The sequence below is a fragment of the Wyeomyia smithii genome, chromosome 3 (genome assembly GCF_029784165.1).
Source record: "Wyeomyia smithii strain HCP4-BCI-WySm-NY-G18 chromosome 3, ASM2978416v1, whole genome shotgun sequence".
Taxonomy (NCBI): domain Eukaryota; kingdom Metazoa; phylum Arthropoda; class Insecta; order Diptera; family Culicidae; genus Wyeomyia; species Wyeomyia smithii.
In genome coordinates this window covers 168,294,340-168,311,970 of record NC_073696.1, presented here as the reverse complement: position 1 = coordinate 168,311,970, position 17,631 = coordinate 168,294,340, and the positions used below count along the sequence as shown (strand labels likewise).

At 39.1% G+C, this 17,631-nt stretch overlaps 1 protein-coding gene across 2 annotated transcripts in view; it reads right to left on the bottom strand.

Annotated features, from left to right (window-relative positions):
* The window catches only part of LOC129730315 (nose resistant to fluoxetine protein 6), a 126,588-nt gene that overhangs the window by 29,688 nt on the left and 79,269 nt on the right, over positions 1 to 17,631 (bottom strand). For both annotated transcript variants that reach the window (XM_055689561.1, XM_055689562.1), the window contains 4 exons: positions 17,265 to 17,551; positions 17,068 to 17,202; positions 15,968 to 16,226; positions 15,689 to 15,854 (listed from right to left, as the gene is read on the bottom strand). In XM_055689561.1, coding sequence (XP_055545536.1) covers positions 15,689 to 15,854; positions 15,968 to 16,226; positions 17,068 to 17,202; positions 17,265 to 17,551 — 847 coding nt within the window. The remainder of the gene's footprint in view (positions 1 to 15,688; positions 15,855 to 15,967; positions 16,227 to 17,067; positions 17,203 to 17,264; positions 17,552 to 17,631) is intronic.

The window sequence follows — 17,631 nt, the reverse complement described above, 5'->3', positions numbered from 1 at the left end:
CAGTTGGCTGCGAAGTCTGTGTATAATAAACAGAAGGTCAAGTTCCGAATCAGAATGTAGCACCAAGGCTTTGCTTTTAACCTTAGTGAAGATCCGGTCACAACCCCGATGGAAATCTTGGTCCTATGCTAACTGAGAAAAGTTTCCATAATCCTCTGTTCTTTCCAGCTAGCTGGCATCTCTATCTTATTTGCTTTGCTCCGTTAGGAGCTAACATCACTGCGGATCCGCAATTTGCGGGCCCCATTGACAGATGCTATGTTATGCGTATGAAAAGTGGCGGTGATATGCTATCTCGTTTACACACACGCTGAGATGTTAGTCCTCGAAACATGGCGGGATGCCAGCTAGCTGGTTCTTTCATATTAGGCAGCATATAACTGCGTCTGATTCGGAACAGACGGTGAACTACGGAATGCGGTGTCTATCCAAGAATGGCGGCTCTGTCGCGAGACTAGGCATCGCGATCCTATTAAGGTACTATGTTGAAAGTACCCTACTGTAAACAATTTAGAAGTTAATACGGCAATAGCTATCGAAACGAATGAACGAATAGGGGGCAATGTTTTTAAACTTGGTACTCAAAAGGAGGTTGGTGAGTTTCGCCGCAGCCAGAAACCTGACAGTCTGTAGCACACATTTTGCATGAAGAGATATCCGGAAACACGCTTAGCAATACCCAAATGGCAAAGCCTGCTCCTATACCTGGTAGTCGAACGGCATTTCTCAGCCATTATCGATGAGCTGTTCTCCCGAGACCCACACGTCGAAGAGAAACTAATAACCGGTGGGACACTGTGGCCACACGTTAGAAACAACATTTTGGGGTTGTACGGTAGAGAAAAATAAGTTGTGGACAGACAATGGAGTTTTTAGTGAAAATTTTCAATTGCTGCTTCAAAATTGCATTTTTCCCCAAATTATGGAAAAATGCAAAAATTACTCCAATTTTAAAGCCGGATAAGAATCCAGCTGAAGTTTCAAGTTACCGACCAATCAGTTTGCTTTCTTCAATAAGTAAACTGTTTGAGAGAATTATTCTTAACCGAATGATGTCACACATCAACGGAAATTCAATTTTTGCAAATGAACAGTTTGGATTTCGCCATGGGCATTCCACAACTCATCAATTGTTCAGAGTTACCAATATGATACAAGCTAACGAATCTGAAAGTTATTCCACTGGAGCTGCTCTTTTAGACATAGAAAAAGCATTCGACAGTGTTTGGCATAAAGGTTTGATTGCGAAATTGCAAACTTTTAATTTTCCAATTTTCCTAATCAAAATTTTGAAAAATTATCTTACTGATCGAACTCTGCAGGTTGTCTATCAGAATTCAAAATCTGATAGATTTCCTGTCAGAGCAGGTGTGCCTCAAGGTTCTGTCTTGGGCCCAGTCCTGTATAACATATTCACTTCAGATCTTCCTGATTTGCCTCCAGGATGCACAAAGTCATTGTTCTGCGATGACACAAGCATTTCCGTAAAAGGAAAAAGCCTTCGTGTCATATGCAGTCGATTGCAGAGAAGTTTAGATATTTTTTCTTCCTACTTGCAAAAGTGGAAAATCTCTCCCAATGCTTCTAAAACTCAAATGATAATTTTTCCTCATAAGCCTAGGGCTTCTTTCCTCAAGCCAAACAATAATCACGTTGTCAAGATGAACGGGGTTATTTTAAGTTGGTCTGACAAGGTTAAGTACTTGGGACTAATTTACGATAAAAAACTTATTTTCAAAGAGCACATTGAGAGTATACAAGCCAAGTGCATCAAATATACGAGATGTTTATATCCTCTCATTAACAGGAATTCTAAACTTTGTTTAAAGAACAAACTTTTGATTTACAAACAAATTTTTAGACCAGCAATGCGTTATGCTGTACCGATCAGGTCAAGTTGCTGTTCAACAAGGAAGAAAACGCTCCAAAGGATCCAGAATAAAATTCTGAAAATGATTTTGAAGCGTCCTCCTTGGTTTGGTACACTCGAATTACATAGACTTACTGGTGTTGAACCATTAGAAGCTATGTTAAATAAAATTATTAACAATTTTCGACAAAAATCGTTGCAATCCTCAATTGCTACGATAAGCTCTCTTTATAGCCAATAAGTTAGCATTTAAGTTAGTTGTAAGTTTACTATCCTTTCTTGACAAGTAGGTTTAAGTCCCTACGAATGATAAGTCCTAATTGCGAAAGCAAACAAATCCTAACAATTAAAATTACAAATTTCTCCATTCACCATTCACTCATTATTTACTAATATTTATCATAAATACTTAAGCTTCTAACAAATCCCCCTATTAAAAAAAAAGTTGTGGACAGAAAGAGGAGAGATATTCAGAAAGATGGGCAGGTTTTGTATCCGTCAGGCTGGATGAGATTGAGACAGTTTTTGCTCACCCAATATTTACATTAAAAAAAAGTATTTAACCGAGCGAAAATGTGGTATTCCATGGATTTTTTTAGCCAAATATTCCAAATTATCACAAAATATTAAATGTCTCGAAAAGTATCTTTTTAAAAGTCTAATTCATTGCACATTGATGATGACAATATGTGCTACTAATTGTCGAAATTTGGTGAAATAGTGGAAAATGAAAAGAAAGAACAGTTATGAGCAAGATCGCGCCAAATGACCTATGGTCGAATATCGACCATTTTTGATTTGAATGAAACTTTGCACACGTATTTGGCTTAGAAAACTGAGCATTTTTCAAAGATGGAGAGATTTTTTACACCAGTGAGTTATATTCTAAAAGGGCGTATGTCTTTTGACATAGGTTTTATTCGAAGCATTGTAGCCCAAACCGTTGGTTGTATAGAAAAATTGTCTGGGAATGAGTTGTAGTGAATTAAAAATGGATCATAAAATAATATACACTGTTCAAAAAAAATTTTGACAAAAAAATCTAAAATAAACATTAAATTTCAATTTAAAACAAAGAGTTGCATTTTTTTTATTTTTTTTTAAAGAAACTTGACGTTAATAAGCAACTTTTAAAAAAAGTCCAGGATGGAGAAATGAAAAATATGTTTTTATGGTAGATTTATTTTTTTTATAAAAATTCTAATTTAAACATTTTTTAAAATATTTGTATTCTGATGATTTTAAAAGATGCAGAGAGTCATTTTGTATCAAAAAGCCCTTGATAGTTAACATTCTAAAGGCATCGGTTTTCGTGTTATTTTAAATTTAAGCTCGAAAAATTATTAATATTTCGGAAAACACACGTTTTTGTTATGTCCATGGTTCTCCAGCAAAAACCATACGTTCATTGGAGTTCTTGATCAAAAATATACAATTCATTCTTTGACAACAAAACGATTGGATAAATAACTCAAGCGCTAAACCTTAGCCTACCTACACGTCCCCCCTTGACGAATGTTTTATAAAAAAATATGTTTGTCGTGCAACAGTACCTACTTGTTTACTAATAATAGGTAACTGTTTGTAAAGTACGCAACCAATAACTACTGGGCTACCTGTAATATCTGTTTTCGTTTATAAATACGATTGCACTTCTCCAGAAGTGTTGATAACAGTTTGCATTTTGTGAAGATGAATAAAGTGAAAATGGAATACACCAAGCTCAAAAGCTGTAAACCCTTTTCTGATCATCGGTGCTCATCAAGCTTACGCAAATCAAACGAAAACGTTGTTGCAAAATTAAAAATATTGAACAGTCAAGCTCATTTTAAAACGTCTTTATCAATTTGTGATTCGTGTAGTTATTGGAATAATAGTCAAGCCACCATTCATCCATTCGTTGTTTACTATTCGGAACCAACATTCGGTACACTAGGAATATCAGCTTCATCATAATATCGGAAGTACTCCATCATGATACTGTTGCGGTTCAGGTGTTCATTGCCTAATTAATAAGTTTTTTGAAAACAACAATACAGTCGAAAAAAGCGATATTTATGTCTGATAGAGCTGCCTCACAATATAAAAAGAAAAAACTTTGCAAGTATTTGCAAGTTTAAAACAAAATATAACGTCGATGCAGAGTGGCATTTTTTTGCGAATTTTCATGGTTAAGGCCCATGCGATGCAATTGGTGGCATATTAAAACGAACGGCAAGAAATGCAAGTTTAGCTAAAGAACATGAACATCCCATTACAAGCGCAAAAAATTGTATGATTGGTCTAATCAGAAGAGTAATAAAAATTAATCAAAAATGTCATTTAGTTGGGTATCATATGAAGAATATGAACAAGGAGTAACAGAATGGAGCAATATTTTCAAAAAATCTATAATAATAGCTGGCACACAAAAGTATCGCTCATTCACTCTTTTGTTCCGATTTCAGAAAATAAGATACAAACGAAGCTGTTTTCAAAAGATGACGAATCAATTACTTAAAATATAAGGTGAAACTAGTTCTGTACAGTATCTATGTCATAAAAAATATATGTTCCCAAGATAATAAAACTCGAAAATAAATGTTTGATTCTTATATATATATATATATTATATATATATATATATATATATATATATATATATATATATATATATATATATATATATATATATATTATATATATATATATATATATATTTATATATATATATATATATATATATATATATATATATATATATATATATATATATATATATATATGTATATATATATATATATATATATATATATATATATATATATATATATATATATATATATATATATATATATATATATATATATATATATATATATATATATATATATATATATATATATTTATATATATATATATATATATTTATATATATATATATATATATATATATATATATATATATATATATATATATATATATATTATATAAATATATATATATATATATATATATATATATATATTATATATATATATATTATATATATATATATATATATATATATATATATATATATATATATATATATATATATATATATATATATAATATATATATATATATATATATATATATATATATAAATATATATATATATATATATATATATATATATATATATATATATATATATATATATATATATATATATATATATATATATATAAATATATATATATATATATATATATATATATATATATATATATATATATATATATATATATATATATATATATATATATATATATATATATATATATATATACATATAAAAATGCAGCTCTGTCTGTCTGTCTGTTCCATATAGGCTTGGAAACTACTGAACCGATCGGCGTGAAATTTTGTATATAGGGGTTAGGGGTTTTAGGGGCCGAGAAAGGTGACTAAGGTAATTCGAGACCCCTTCCTTTTCTGGCGTGGAGGGATCCCATATAAATGAAATAGAAATTCATGCACATCTCGAAAACTAACCAAGCAAATGGAACCAAATTTGGCAGGTGGATCTTTTTAGGGGTAACAAATATATCCATAATGGTTTGACACCCCTTCCTCTAATGGAAAGGATGGATCCCATACGAATGAAACACAAATTCATGCACATCTCGAAAACTAATTAAGTAAATAAAACCAAATTTGGCAGGTGGATGTTTTTAGGGGTATCAAGTATATCCACAATGGTTTGACACCCCTCCCTCTTCTGGAAGGGAGGGGTCCCATACAAATGAAACATAAATTCATGCACATCTCAAAAACTAACCAAGCAAATGGAACCAAATTTGGCAGGTGAATGTTTTTAGGGGTAACAAATATATCCATAATGATTTGGCACCCCTCCCTCTAATAGAAAGGATGGGTCCCATACAAATGAAACACAAATTCATGCACATCTCGAAAACTAACCAAGCAAATGAAACCAAATTTGGCAGGTGGATCTTTATAGGGGTATCAAATATATCCATAACGGTTTGACACCCCTCCCTCTTCTGGAAGGGAGGGGTCCCATACAAATGAAATACAAATTCATGCACATCTCGAAAACTAATAAAGCAAATGGAACCAAATTTGGCAGGTGGATGTTTTTAGGGGTAACAAATATATCCACAATGGTTTGACACGCCTCCCTCTTCTGGAAGGGAGGGCTCCCATACAAATGAAACACAAATTCATGCACATCTCGAAAACTAACCAAGCAAATGGAACCAAATTTGGCAGGTGGATGTTTTTAGGGGTAACAAATATATCCATAATGGTTTGACACCCCTCCCTCTAATGGAAAGGATGGGTCCCATACAAATGAAACACAAATTCATGCACATCTCGAAAACTAACCAAGCAAATGGAACCAAATTTGGCAGGTGGATATTTTTAGGTGTAAAAAATATATCCATAATAGTTTGACACCCCTCCCTCTACTAAAAGGGAGGGGTTCCATACAAATGAAACACAAATTCATGCACATCTCGATAACTAACCAAGTAAATGGAACCAAATTTGATATGTTGAGGTTTCTGAGAGTAAGAAAAATTTTTGACTCCAGACGCCATTGTTAAATTTAAGATGGAAACTTCTGGTTTCTATCCGTAAAATGTCTTCAAATATCATTTTTAAATCCAAGATGGTGACTTCCGGTTTCTGAAAAACAGCGGGATATGACCAAATACCACCCAATATGGGTATTTCCGAAATCGTGATGATGCATTGAAACCACAAATCGACCTCAGACAACATTTTGAGTTGTGATATGGCAACTTTTGGTGACTGGAAAACTGCCGAAAATGACCCAAAAATAACAAAATATGGGTGTTTCTTTAACCAGAATGTTGCTCAGAGGCCAGAAATTGTCACAAAATGTCATTTTGAAATACAAGATGGCGACTTACGGTTTCTGGAAAATAGCCGAAAATGACCAAATACCACCAAATATGAGTGTTTCTTTAACCAGAATGACGCTCAGAGACCAGAAATTATCTCCAAATACAATTTTGAAATCCAAGATGGCGACTTCCGCTCTCTGAAAAACAGCCAAAAATGGCCGATTTCCATCCAATATGAGATGCTTCGATACCAGAATGATACACAGGAGCTAGAATCCACCACATACACCATTTTGAATTCTAAGATGGTGACTTCCGGTTTCTGGAAAACAGCCGAATAACACTAAATAATACCTATTATGGGTGTTTCTTGAACCAGAATGGCACTCAGGGGCCAGAAATTGTCTCCAAATGCCATTTTAAAATCCAGGATGGTGACTTCCGGTTTCTGAAAAATAGCCTAAAGTGACCAAATACCACCCAATATGAGCGTTTCTTTAACCAGAATGATGCATAAAGCCAAGCATTGACCCTGGACATCATCTTGAATTCGAAGATGACCACTTTCAGTTTTTGAAAAACAACGAAAATAACTGAATACCACCCAATATAAGTATTTCCGGAGAGGTGATGTACTAAAGACAGAAAACGAGGATGTTGTCATTCCGATAAAATCGATAATTTCAAACGATATAAACAAATCGCAAGAAATCAATGAATTTGGAATGTTGAAAATTATTAAATTAAACACAAAAATAGGCGGGACGAAGTTTGCCGGGTCAGCTAGTATATATATATATATATATATATATATATATATATATATATATATATATATATATATATATATATATATATATATATATATATATATATATATATATATATATATATATATATATATATATATATATATATATATATATATATATATATATATATCACGGCAGAGCTGTATGCCACCACGGGTTGGTAATTGGCGATTACCGAAGGCCACGGAAGTGCTCACTGCTAGCAAGCAGTCCCGGACCATCAGCGGGAGCTAGCCTAGGTCGTGGCGAGATTCAGGCACTGGGCCGCTGAATTCTCGCAAAAGCCACACTGGCCGGAAGCAGCTCCGACGGAGCGAGTAGTGCCGCTCCCACCACCCAAATGCACTATACCGCCCATTGGGACTGATGCCAGTAATGTTCCCAATTACGGCAACTGGTCGCATCACTATAGGATAAGAGTCGGATTTCGTTTTCGTACTATGATTTTGGGCTGGCACCTGCGCCGAGCTCCCTTAGTAATGTCGTGTGATAACGGCTTGAAACGGCGAGATTACAACCGGTGCAGGGGTCTCCGTCCCGTAAAACCTGGCAGGCCTTCCAGCACGTTCCGAGTTCATTGCCTGGTGGGAACCCGGCAGGAGTAGGATCAGATGTCTTTTCCTGACTTGCGCCGGTCGGGGGTTTCATAGTTGCCCATAAGGCGCTATGGCAGCCGCCCCTAGCCATGGCCTCACTGCTCCGGCATAGACTACCTTGGGACCATTTAGGCGACTACTCCATTATGGATAAGGATAGCGGCTGGTAGGGGGACCCAATAAACAAAAATGCAGCAAAACAAAACTCTGGAGATGGGGGCAGATGGGTTGGAAAACCCATTTGCGCGAGGTGGCATCCAGCGGTCTCCGCCTAGAAAAGTGGAGACAGATGCAGTGAAGGTCGCCTGCGAAGACGGTAAAGGCAGTACGCCTACCGGATCTACGCAAGACATCGCGGTGGCTGGTCCACAGCTATTAAAGGCGGTCGGAAGACAGCGGGACACGCTACCGAGGGTAGTGGCCCTGTCTGAGCAGCTCGATGCTATAATCGAGTTTGCGAAAAGTCACAGTAATACAACGAAGTACTTGAAGCAGGCCCTCTACATGCTTCGGTCCTCCGTCGATGCTGCGAAAAAGAAGCATGCCGAGCTCGAAATGAAAGCTGCGGCTGTGGAGAAAGAGGAGACGAAGGTGACCGAGCTGGCGACGAAGTCGGTCCAAACGGACGCCAGCACGTTTGCGGCGTTTTGCGCGGCAGGACCAGCTGCCAAACGAACGCGACAGTCCCCGGGAGAGACGGCCCCTGGGGGCACCAAGAAGCGTTTAATCGCAAACAGCCCTCAGACCGGTGTAGGAGTGGCGCAAGCAACGCCCACGGTGGCAGCCAAGGAGCAGAAGGCTCCCGGTAACCCGTGGGTAACGGTTCCGGGAAGGAGTAGGAACCAAAAAGTGGTGGCCAAAAAACCGCACCCGGTTACAAATCCTGCGACGAAGAAAGTTAAAAATAAGGGCGACGCACTCATCCTTAAGACAGAAGAGTCAAAGTACTCGGAAGTCCTTAAGGCAATGAGAGGCGATGCGAAGCTCAAAGATCTGGGGGCAGATGTGCGAAGCATCCGCCGATCCCGCAAGGGAGAAATGATCGTCGAGCTCCGCAAGGAAGCCAGAAACAAGGGCCCAGCCTATCGGGCATTGGCCCAAGAGGCGCTTGGAGATAGAGTGCAGGTTCGGGCACTCACGTCGCAGGTAACCCTACAACTTAAATACCTGGACGAAGTCACCGAGGCATGCGAAGTCGTGGATGCCCTCAAGGAGCAGTGCGAAGTGGTTGTGGCACCAGAGGCAGTTCGACTGCGCAAAGGCCCAGTAGGAACCCAGACCGCCACTGTCAGGCTTCCGTCAGTAGACGCAAACCAGGCGCTAAAGGTAGCGAGGCTCAAAGTGGGCTGGTCAATGTGCCCACTCAGCATCTACCAGCCGCCGGAGGTCTGCTTCCGATGCTTCGAGCAAGGACACAAGTCCTTTAGCTGCAAGGGGCCTGACAGGAGCTCCATATGCAGGCGGTGCGGTGCTGCAGGCCACAAAAGCAAAGACTGCGGTGAGCCCCCGAAGTGCTTGGCGTGCGCCGGGAAGCGTGACGCAAAGCACATAATGGGAGGCCCGAGGTGCACGGCCGGTAAGCCGACTAGCAAGCCACGGCACAGCTAAATTTGAACCACTGCTTCGCGGCTCAGCAACTGCTATACCAAGCAGTCACTGAGTCGTTGTCGGACATCGCCATAATCTCGGACCCCTACTGAATTCCTTCCGGAAACGGTAACTGGATTTCGGACGGGTCCGGTATGGCGGCAATATGGACGACGAGCAGGTTCCCGGTTCAAGAGATAGTGTCAACTTCAAACGAAGGATACGCGGTTGCCAAGGTGAACGGAGTGTACTACTGCAGCTGCTATGCTCCGCCTCGTTGGTCTACCGAGCAGTTCGCAAGGATGATCGACCGAGCCACCGGGGAGCTGATCGGTCTATCACCGTTGGTAGTGGCGGGCGACTTCAACGCATGGGCAACTGAGTGGGGAAGTCGACGCACAAACCAGAGAGGCCGGATCTTGTTGGAGGCTTTGGCGAAGCTCAACATAGATCTGGCCAACGTCGGCTTGAAGAGCACCTTCAGTAGAAACGGCGCGGAGTCGATCATCGATGTGACATTCTGTAGTCCAGGATTGATCACATAGCGACCATCTGGCGGTCTGTTATAGCGTAGACTGTAAAACGAGACCGCATGTGGCGAGTAGAATTAACACTCCAGCTCCTCGCGGGTGGAGGATATCACACTTCAACGAAGAGGTATTTACGGAAGCAATTAGACTAGAACACGAGGCGAGCAGAACTCGTAACCTGAGCGCTGATCAACTTGTTGCATTACTTTCGCGGGCGTTGGACGCCACTATGCCTAGGAACCGCCAGCCTAGGCATGGAAGGCCACCAGTCTACTGGTGGACCGACGCGATAGCGGACCTCCGCAGAGCGTGTCTTCAATCGAGAAGAAGGATTCAACGTGCGCGAACCGACGAAAAAAGGGAAGATCGTCGAGGGGCATTCAGTTCCGCAAGAGCAGCGCTTAAGAGAGCAATAAAAGCTAGTAAACGTGCGTGCTTCGAAAGACTGTGCGCTAGTGCCAACACTAACCCGTGGGGTAACGCCTATAGGATGGTGATGGCCAAGACTAAGGGTGCGATGGCGCCCGCAGAAAAATCACCAGCGATGCTTGAGCGGATTATAGAGGGACTCTTTCCACGCCACGAGCCAAATCCTTGGCCTCCGGCTGGCGAGTCACTTCACCGACGTTCCAGTATCTCAAACTCAGACCAGAGGTGGTCGGCCAACCTGCCGAACACCCAATATATGAGTGACGGCGTTAGCCGTGCCGAGGCAGAGGAGGCGGAAACGGTTACGAATGAGGAACTCATCGCGATCGCCAACTCCCTGAAGGTGAGCAAGGCACCGGGATTGGATGGGATTCCGAATCTGGCTGTGAAGAAGGCCATCAAAGAGGCCCCCAGACTATTCCGGGAAGTCATGCAAAAGTGCCTGGATGACTGTACATTCCCAGAGAGATGGAAGCGACAGAAGCTGGTCTCATTGCCGAAGACAGGGAAACCACCTGGTGATCCGTCGGCATACAGACCGATATGTCTGCTCGATACGGCGGGTAAGGTGCTCGAGAAGGTTATTCTCAATAGACTGGTTAGGTACACCGAAAGTGCAAACGGTCTGTCGAGTAACCAGTTCGGCTTCCGAAAAGGCAAGTCTACGGTGGATGCTATTCTGTCCGTCACCAAAACAGCAGAGGTAGCACTCCAGAGTTAAAGATGGGGCATTCGCTATTGCGCAATCGTCACGTTGGACGTGAAAAATGCGTTTAATAGTGTTAGCTGGGATTCCATAGCCCACTCGCTTCGGAAACTAGACATTCCGGTGTCTTTGTACAGGATTCTGGAAAATTATTTCCAGAATCGTGTGCTAGTTTACAGCACAGACGAGGGTCAAAAATGTGTCCCAATTACCGCAGGGGTTCCACAAGGTTCCATCCTGGGCCCGGTACTGTGGAATATCATGTACGATGAAGTGCTGAAACTAAAGCTCCCCCAAGGGGTTGTGATCGTTGGGTTTGCGGACGACATCACACTTGAGGTCTACGGCGAGTCGATCGAGGAGGTTGAGTTGACGGCTTCGCACTCTATAAGCGTCGTCGAGGACTGGATGCGCTCCAAAAAACTGGAGCTGGCGCATCATAAGACGGAGATTTCAGTTGTCAATAACCGCAAGTCGAAGCAACAGGCGTTGATCAGTGTCGGGAATTGCACCATCGCCTCTAAGCGCTCCCTGAAGCTGCTGGGGGTGATGATCGATGACAAGCTCGCCTTCGGGAGCCATGTCAAATATGCCTGTAAGAGGGCTTCAATGGCTATTGCAGCATTATCTCGCATGATGTCCAATAGCTCAGCAGTGTACGGCAGCAAGCGGAAACTTCTAGCTAGCGTGACTTCGTCCATATTGAGATACGGCGGGCCAGTGTGGTTCAAAGCACTAGGTACTAGTAAACATCGGAGTAAGTTGGAAAGTACCTACAGGCTCATGTGCCTGAGGGTTGCGAGCGCGTATCGAACTGTGTCATACGACGCAATCTGCGTCCTGTCCGGCATGATGCCTATCAGCATAGCCATTAAGGAGGACGTAGAATGCTTCGATCAACGTGACACAAGGGGCATACGAGGTACCAGAAGATCATTCTCGATGATCAGATGGCAGCAGGAGTGGTCCAATTCCGCGAAGGGTAGATGGACGCATCGACTTATGTATCCGGATGGGTCGGGAGGCGCCATGGAGAAGTGAACTTCCATCTGACACAGATTCTGTCAGGCCATGGTTGCTTTAGGCAGTATCTACACAGATTCGGGCATGCGGGGTCCCCCATGTGTCCCGAGTGCGCGGAAGCGGAAGAGACTGCTGAGCATGTCTTCTTCGTGTGCCCTCGTTTTGTGCATGCGCGGAGCGACATGATGGTAGTGAGCGGGCCAGACACCACTCCGGACAACCTAGTTCGGAGAATGTGTAAAGACCCAAACATTTAGAGGGCGGTTTGTACAGCCGCCTCTCAAATAGTTTTAGAATTGCAAAACAGGCGACAGGTTGACCACCGACACGCCAGTGTCAGCTAACGGCCAGTCTCCAGGTTAGTTAGCTAAGTTAGCAAAAAGACCTAAAGAACCAAGAGGGTGCACAGAGCACAAAAGCCGCTCCCCGAAGCAATACCTAGCGGTGGTCCCGGGGAGTATTATGAGCTGGATACTGAAGGGGTTTTAGTGGGTCCGGTCACTGATTCAAACCAACCCCACACTCCCTGAGGTTGGTCACCTCAGGGGTTTGGATGCAAATTTCCCCTTCACCTGAAACAAAAAAAAAAAAAAAATATATATATATATATATATATATATATATATATATATATATATATATCTATATATATATATCTATATATATATATGTATATATATATATATATATATATATATATATATATATATATATATATATATATATATATATATATATATATATATATATATATATATATATATATATATATATATATATATATATATATATATATATATATATATATATATATATATATATATATATATATATATATATATATCTATATATATATATATATATATATATATATATATATATATATATATATATATATATATATATATATATATAATTTTTTTTTGTACAGTGTATATTTTTTATGATGCATTTTTAATTCCCTACAACTCATTCTCACACAGTTTTTCCATAGAACCAACGATTTCTGGGCTACAATGTAGCAATGGGCGATATTGTATCGGTATCGGAAATATCGATATTTTCGAGGCGATATTTCGATTTTTTGAATCGATAAACAAGCTTCCGATACCAGACCGTATCGATACTGAAAACCGCGATATTTGTATCGATATTCTTTTATGCACACGGACCAGCTAGCTGACATCGCGCCATGTTACAAGGGCTAACATCTCAATGTGTACACGAGATCACCGCCACTTTTCATACGCTATGTTATGCTGTCTGTCAGTGTCAGTGGAGCCCACACATCGTAGAACCGCTGCGATGTTTGCTGCGATAAAGCAAAGCAAATCGGATAGAGATGCCAGCTAGTTGATACGAGCTGGAACCACTGAAAAGCTGCCACTGTCAGTATAAATATCGCACAAGTCTATTTGCACTAGCAAAACTTAGATGGAAAAAAAAAATAGAGAGAATGTTGTGAGCCAAACGAACTGTCAAAATCTGAGCCAAGCGCAGCATAGGGCCAAATTCGAAATTTGTTTTACTTAAGCCACACATTTAAAGCCAAAAAGGAGTGCTCAATAATAACGTGTTCTCAAATACTTTCAAAAATAGGCATAGCTCTACGTTGCATTATTAAGCCACAAAACTTATATTGTTTCTCTGACAATTGATTAAAATATTGTTTGTTTACATTTATACTCAGCTTCATTAGTTTTTATTTGAATTAATTATACTTTCTGCGTTAAAATGCATCCACAAACCCCTCAAACGAAATTCAACGTTATCAGAAATGATGTTTGGCTTCGATTTAGTTGGGCTATAACCCAACGAGCGGGAGCCCAACTTAAACGTAGCCCAACTAAACATAGCCCAACGAGCGAAATTTGACTGTATTTCAAAAATAAATATAAGTTTTCTGGTTACACTGTTCAGATCGAATATTGGCAAGCGGAAACTAACTCATGCTTTCCGTCGACACAAGTTAGAGTACAAGTGAAAAATAAAATAGCAATATTAATTAGTTAGAAAAATTCAGCGGTAGACTTCACTATCTTATTTTCGCTGACATATCAACTTTTTTATGTCATGAACTTCCTCATCAATTAATATAGAAGTGTGTCAATAATTTATACAAATAAGACGGGAGCTTCACAGCCCATTGAGCCAGTGAATACAAATCTTGAAGATATAAGTTGTTTAATTCATTTGTTTGCCAAAGCTCAGAATTTTTGCATTACCTGTATGTATTTGTTTGTGAAGTCATTTGATTCACGCTGCTCTAGAGAATACGGATAGATACCAGAAAAACAACAAAAAGTCGGCACATCAAATTTTTATTGCTGGAAATCACCAAAAGTTGCTGATTTTTGGTGTGCTGTGCTTTCAGCAATCTGTTCAGCAAAATGAAATTTGCTAATTATTCAGTAATGCTCAATTGCATAAAAGTGACAGGTCGTTTGCTGCATGTTCAGTAAAACAAAATACAACTTGCTGGTTGTCAGCTATGACAATTTGCTGTTCATTCAGCAAAGCATAAATCAATTTGCTGGTTAACCAGTTAGTTCAAGGGAACCATGTTTCCGTCAGGCACCAGATTCCATCCGCCCATCGGACCATAGGCAAATTACTGTTGAACTAGAGATGTATGATTATCATTTCAACTTTTAAGCTCATCTAGCCCAACAAGGACTTAGCTATGGTCCCATATTCGCTATCAGGGGCTAAGCGATGATCCCGTACCAGCTGCACAGCGATTTGGCGCGTTTTACTAATGACAGCTTGACGTAAATTTTTTGCCATATCAATTCTTTTGCTGGATTCCAGCAAACATTCATTTACTGTTTTCTGTTCAGCAAATAGTTTTGCTGTATTTTCGCGAATCACTGAATCGATTACTGGTTTTCAGTAAATGTAAATATCGAAAATTCAAAATATGATCTCAGCTATTGTATCGATACTTCTGGTATCGATACTTTTTGACCGATATTTTGGGTATCTCGATACTTTTGGTTTTTCGGGTATCGATACTGAAGTATCGTCGAAAAAATTTTCGCGTATTTCCAGGTCATTTGAAATAATTTTGTTCTTATAAACGTTTGAGAGTTTTGACATTCTCACTCTGAACTTATTTTGAAGTGTTTTTTTTTTCTAGCTGCACATTACAATGTTAAGAAATTATCCAAGCGTACGAATTTTATTTTCTTATGACAGTCCAAAGGAGAATAACTCTTACCCGAATTGAACCTTACTTCGAAAGAATGTGTTATTTTCATAGTGCAACTTACCATTTGATCGACAGGGAAAAGTGTATTCACATATAATATGTTGCGCCACCAATATTTTGGACAGTTCACGTGATCTTGTGTTGGTGGCTCGAACACAGAATTTTGTTCTAAATACCTCATTACAACTTCCACAACACCGAGAACGTAAAGGTATGGAGCAGTCAACCTAAATCAAATTGAATAGAGGTGTGAAAAATACATATTATATCAAGCGTAAGCATTTTGAATTAATGTATATATACGCTGGTGACTATTCTGTTGTTGGTGGTTTGTTCTTACCTAACAAAACGGTAACTGACAAGTCCTATAAAATGGTAGGTTCCAGCTGTCAGCTCATTGACACCTTGTGTTATTTTCTCCAGTTTTCCTTTAGCATTTGTACGAAAGTATATGTAAGAAACCAAAAATCCGCTTATAAAAAAAAACGTATCTACACTGTAAGCACCATTGAGAATTGCTTGAAACATTATTTCCTTCTCAACCACTTTTCTAAGTTCCATGTTATCCGAATACTTGAAAACGACTATCATGGTGTGCCCTGTAATGTACAAAAAATATGTTATTTATACTTGATCAACGTAAGCAAATGTTCAGTAGTTTAGAGAATCAAAAGAAACAACTTGTTTAATTATGCAATTATGCAAAAGGTGCAGTCGCACTACAATTGAAATTTTTCATAGTGACCCTATCTGAAAAATTTGAGAAAAGCCTTAATAAGATTGTTCTCTTTTTTTGCAAACTTGCTCAAAATCGATGTATGTACTTGATTAAAAAAATTTAAGATTCGTATTTTTTTGTTTGGCCTTTAGGGTGACACGTTTTGAAATGCGGTGGTCCAATAATTCTCTTTTTTTTTATTTAAATTTAAAACAATTTACTAAACATTTATTAAACGTAAGATGCGTCTCACTCAAGCATTATCATTGCCAACCACCTCTATTGAAGCGTAGCACGTATTAACCCCTGCGACCAATTTGATAAATAATTTCAACGCAAGAAACAAACGTTGTATGTGCGTTTTTGAAACACTAAATTCAGAATGAATGATTAACACAATGGAAGAAACGTTCTCTTTTTTAAGAACAATTCCTTTTTTATTTGTTTTACTATCATTAATTTTAATGCCAGTTTTATGTCCAGGCAAAATGTTGGAAAACGTTTTTACTTAGTTTCGTTTAGTCGAGCACATTGAAGGTTCGAGTAATAGTCTGCCACTATATGGATATCACATCTTTCTTATTATCTGTTTTTCCTAACTTTATGACCTGATGTCTCCTGCCTTCTCGTTCAGAAACCAAGGTGTTCAACAAGGCACTTGCGACGAAAAGTGACAGTTATGAGATAATTTATTCATTTGATTATAGTGAACCATTGTATACCTAGAATAACCCAAAGCATTGAAAGTGCGCGTAGCCCGTGAATAGATGGAATTGTATCACTGCCAACATTTTTATCACAAATAGCACGGAAGTTTGTTACGATCGAAAACGACAAAAGCAGCTCAGTCCATACACCTGAAAATAATAACACATCTCATTATCTCTTTAAAATCATAATATCATAAATATTTTTGTACTTAGTTTTTCATCCTCATTGGAAGTAGGTTCAATAGCAAGATTTTCATCTGAGTTGTTATTATTGACTCCTGTAGGAATACCGAAAGCCTCGCAGTTTGTTTTTGCTGTTTTCTCAGGTATGTTTCGCGTGAGATCATAGGTAGTACAACCAAGCCCGGAAGATGACTCTGAGCTTAAATCTTTGGAATACTTTTTCATGCGTAAATTCTCCTCGTATCTCTTTCTGAGTATCAGGTCACATCCCGTACCTCCTATTAACAGTAGCGATACGATGATTGTAGCTCCGCTGAAAGCAAATGATTGAACTATGTACAAAAAACGTTATATTTATAAAAATTGCAAAAATGGCTTTGGAGAGTATGAAAA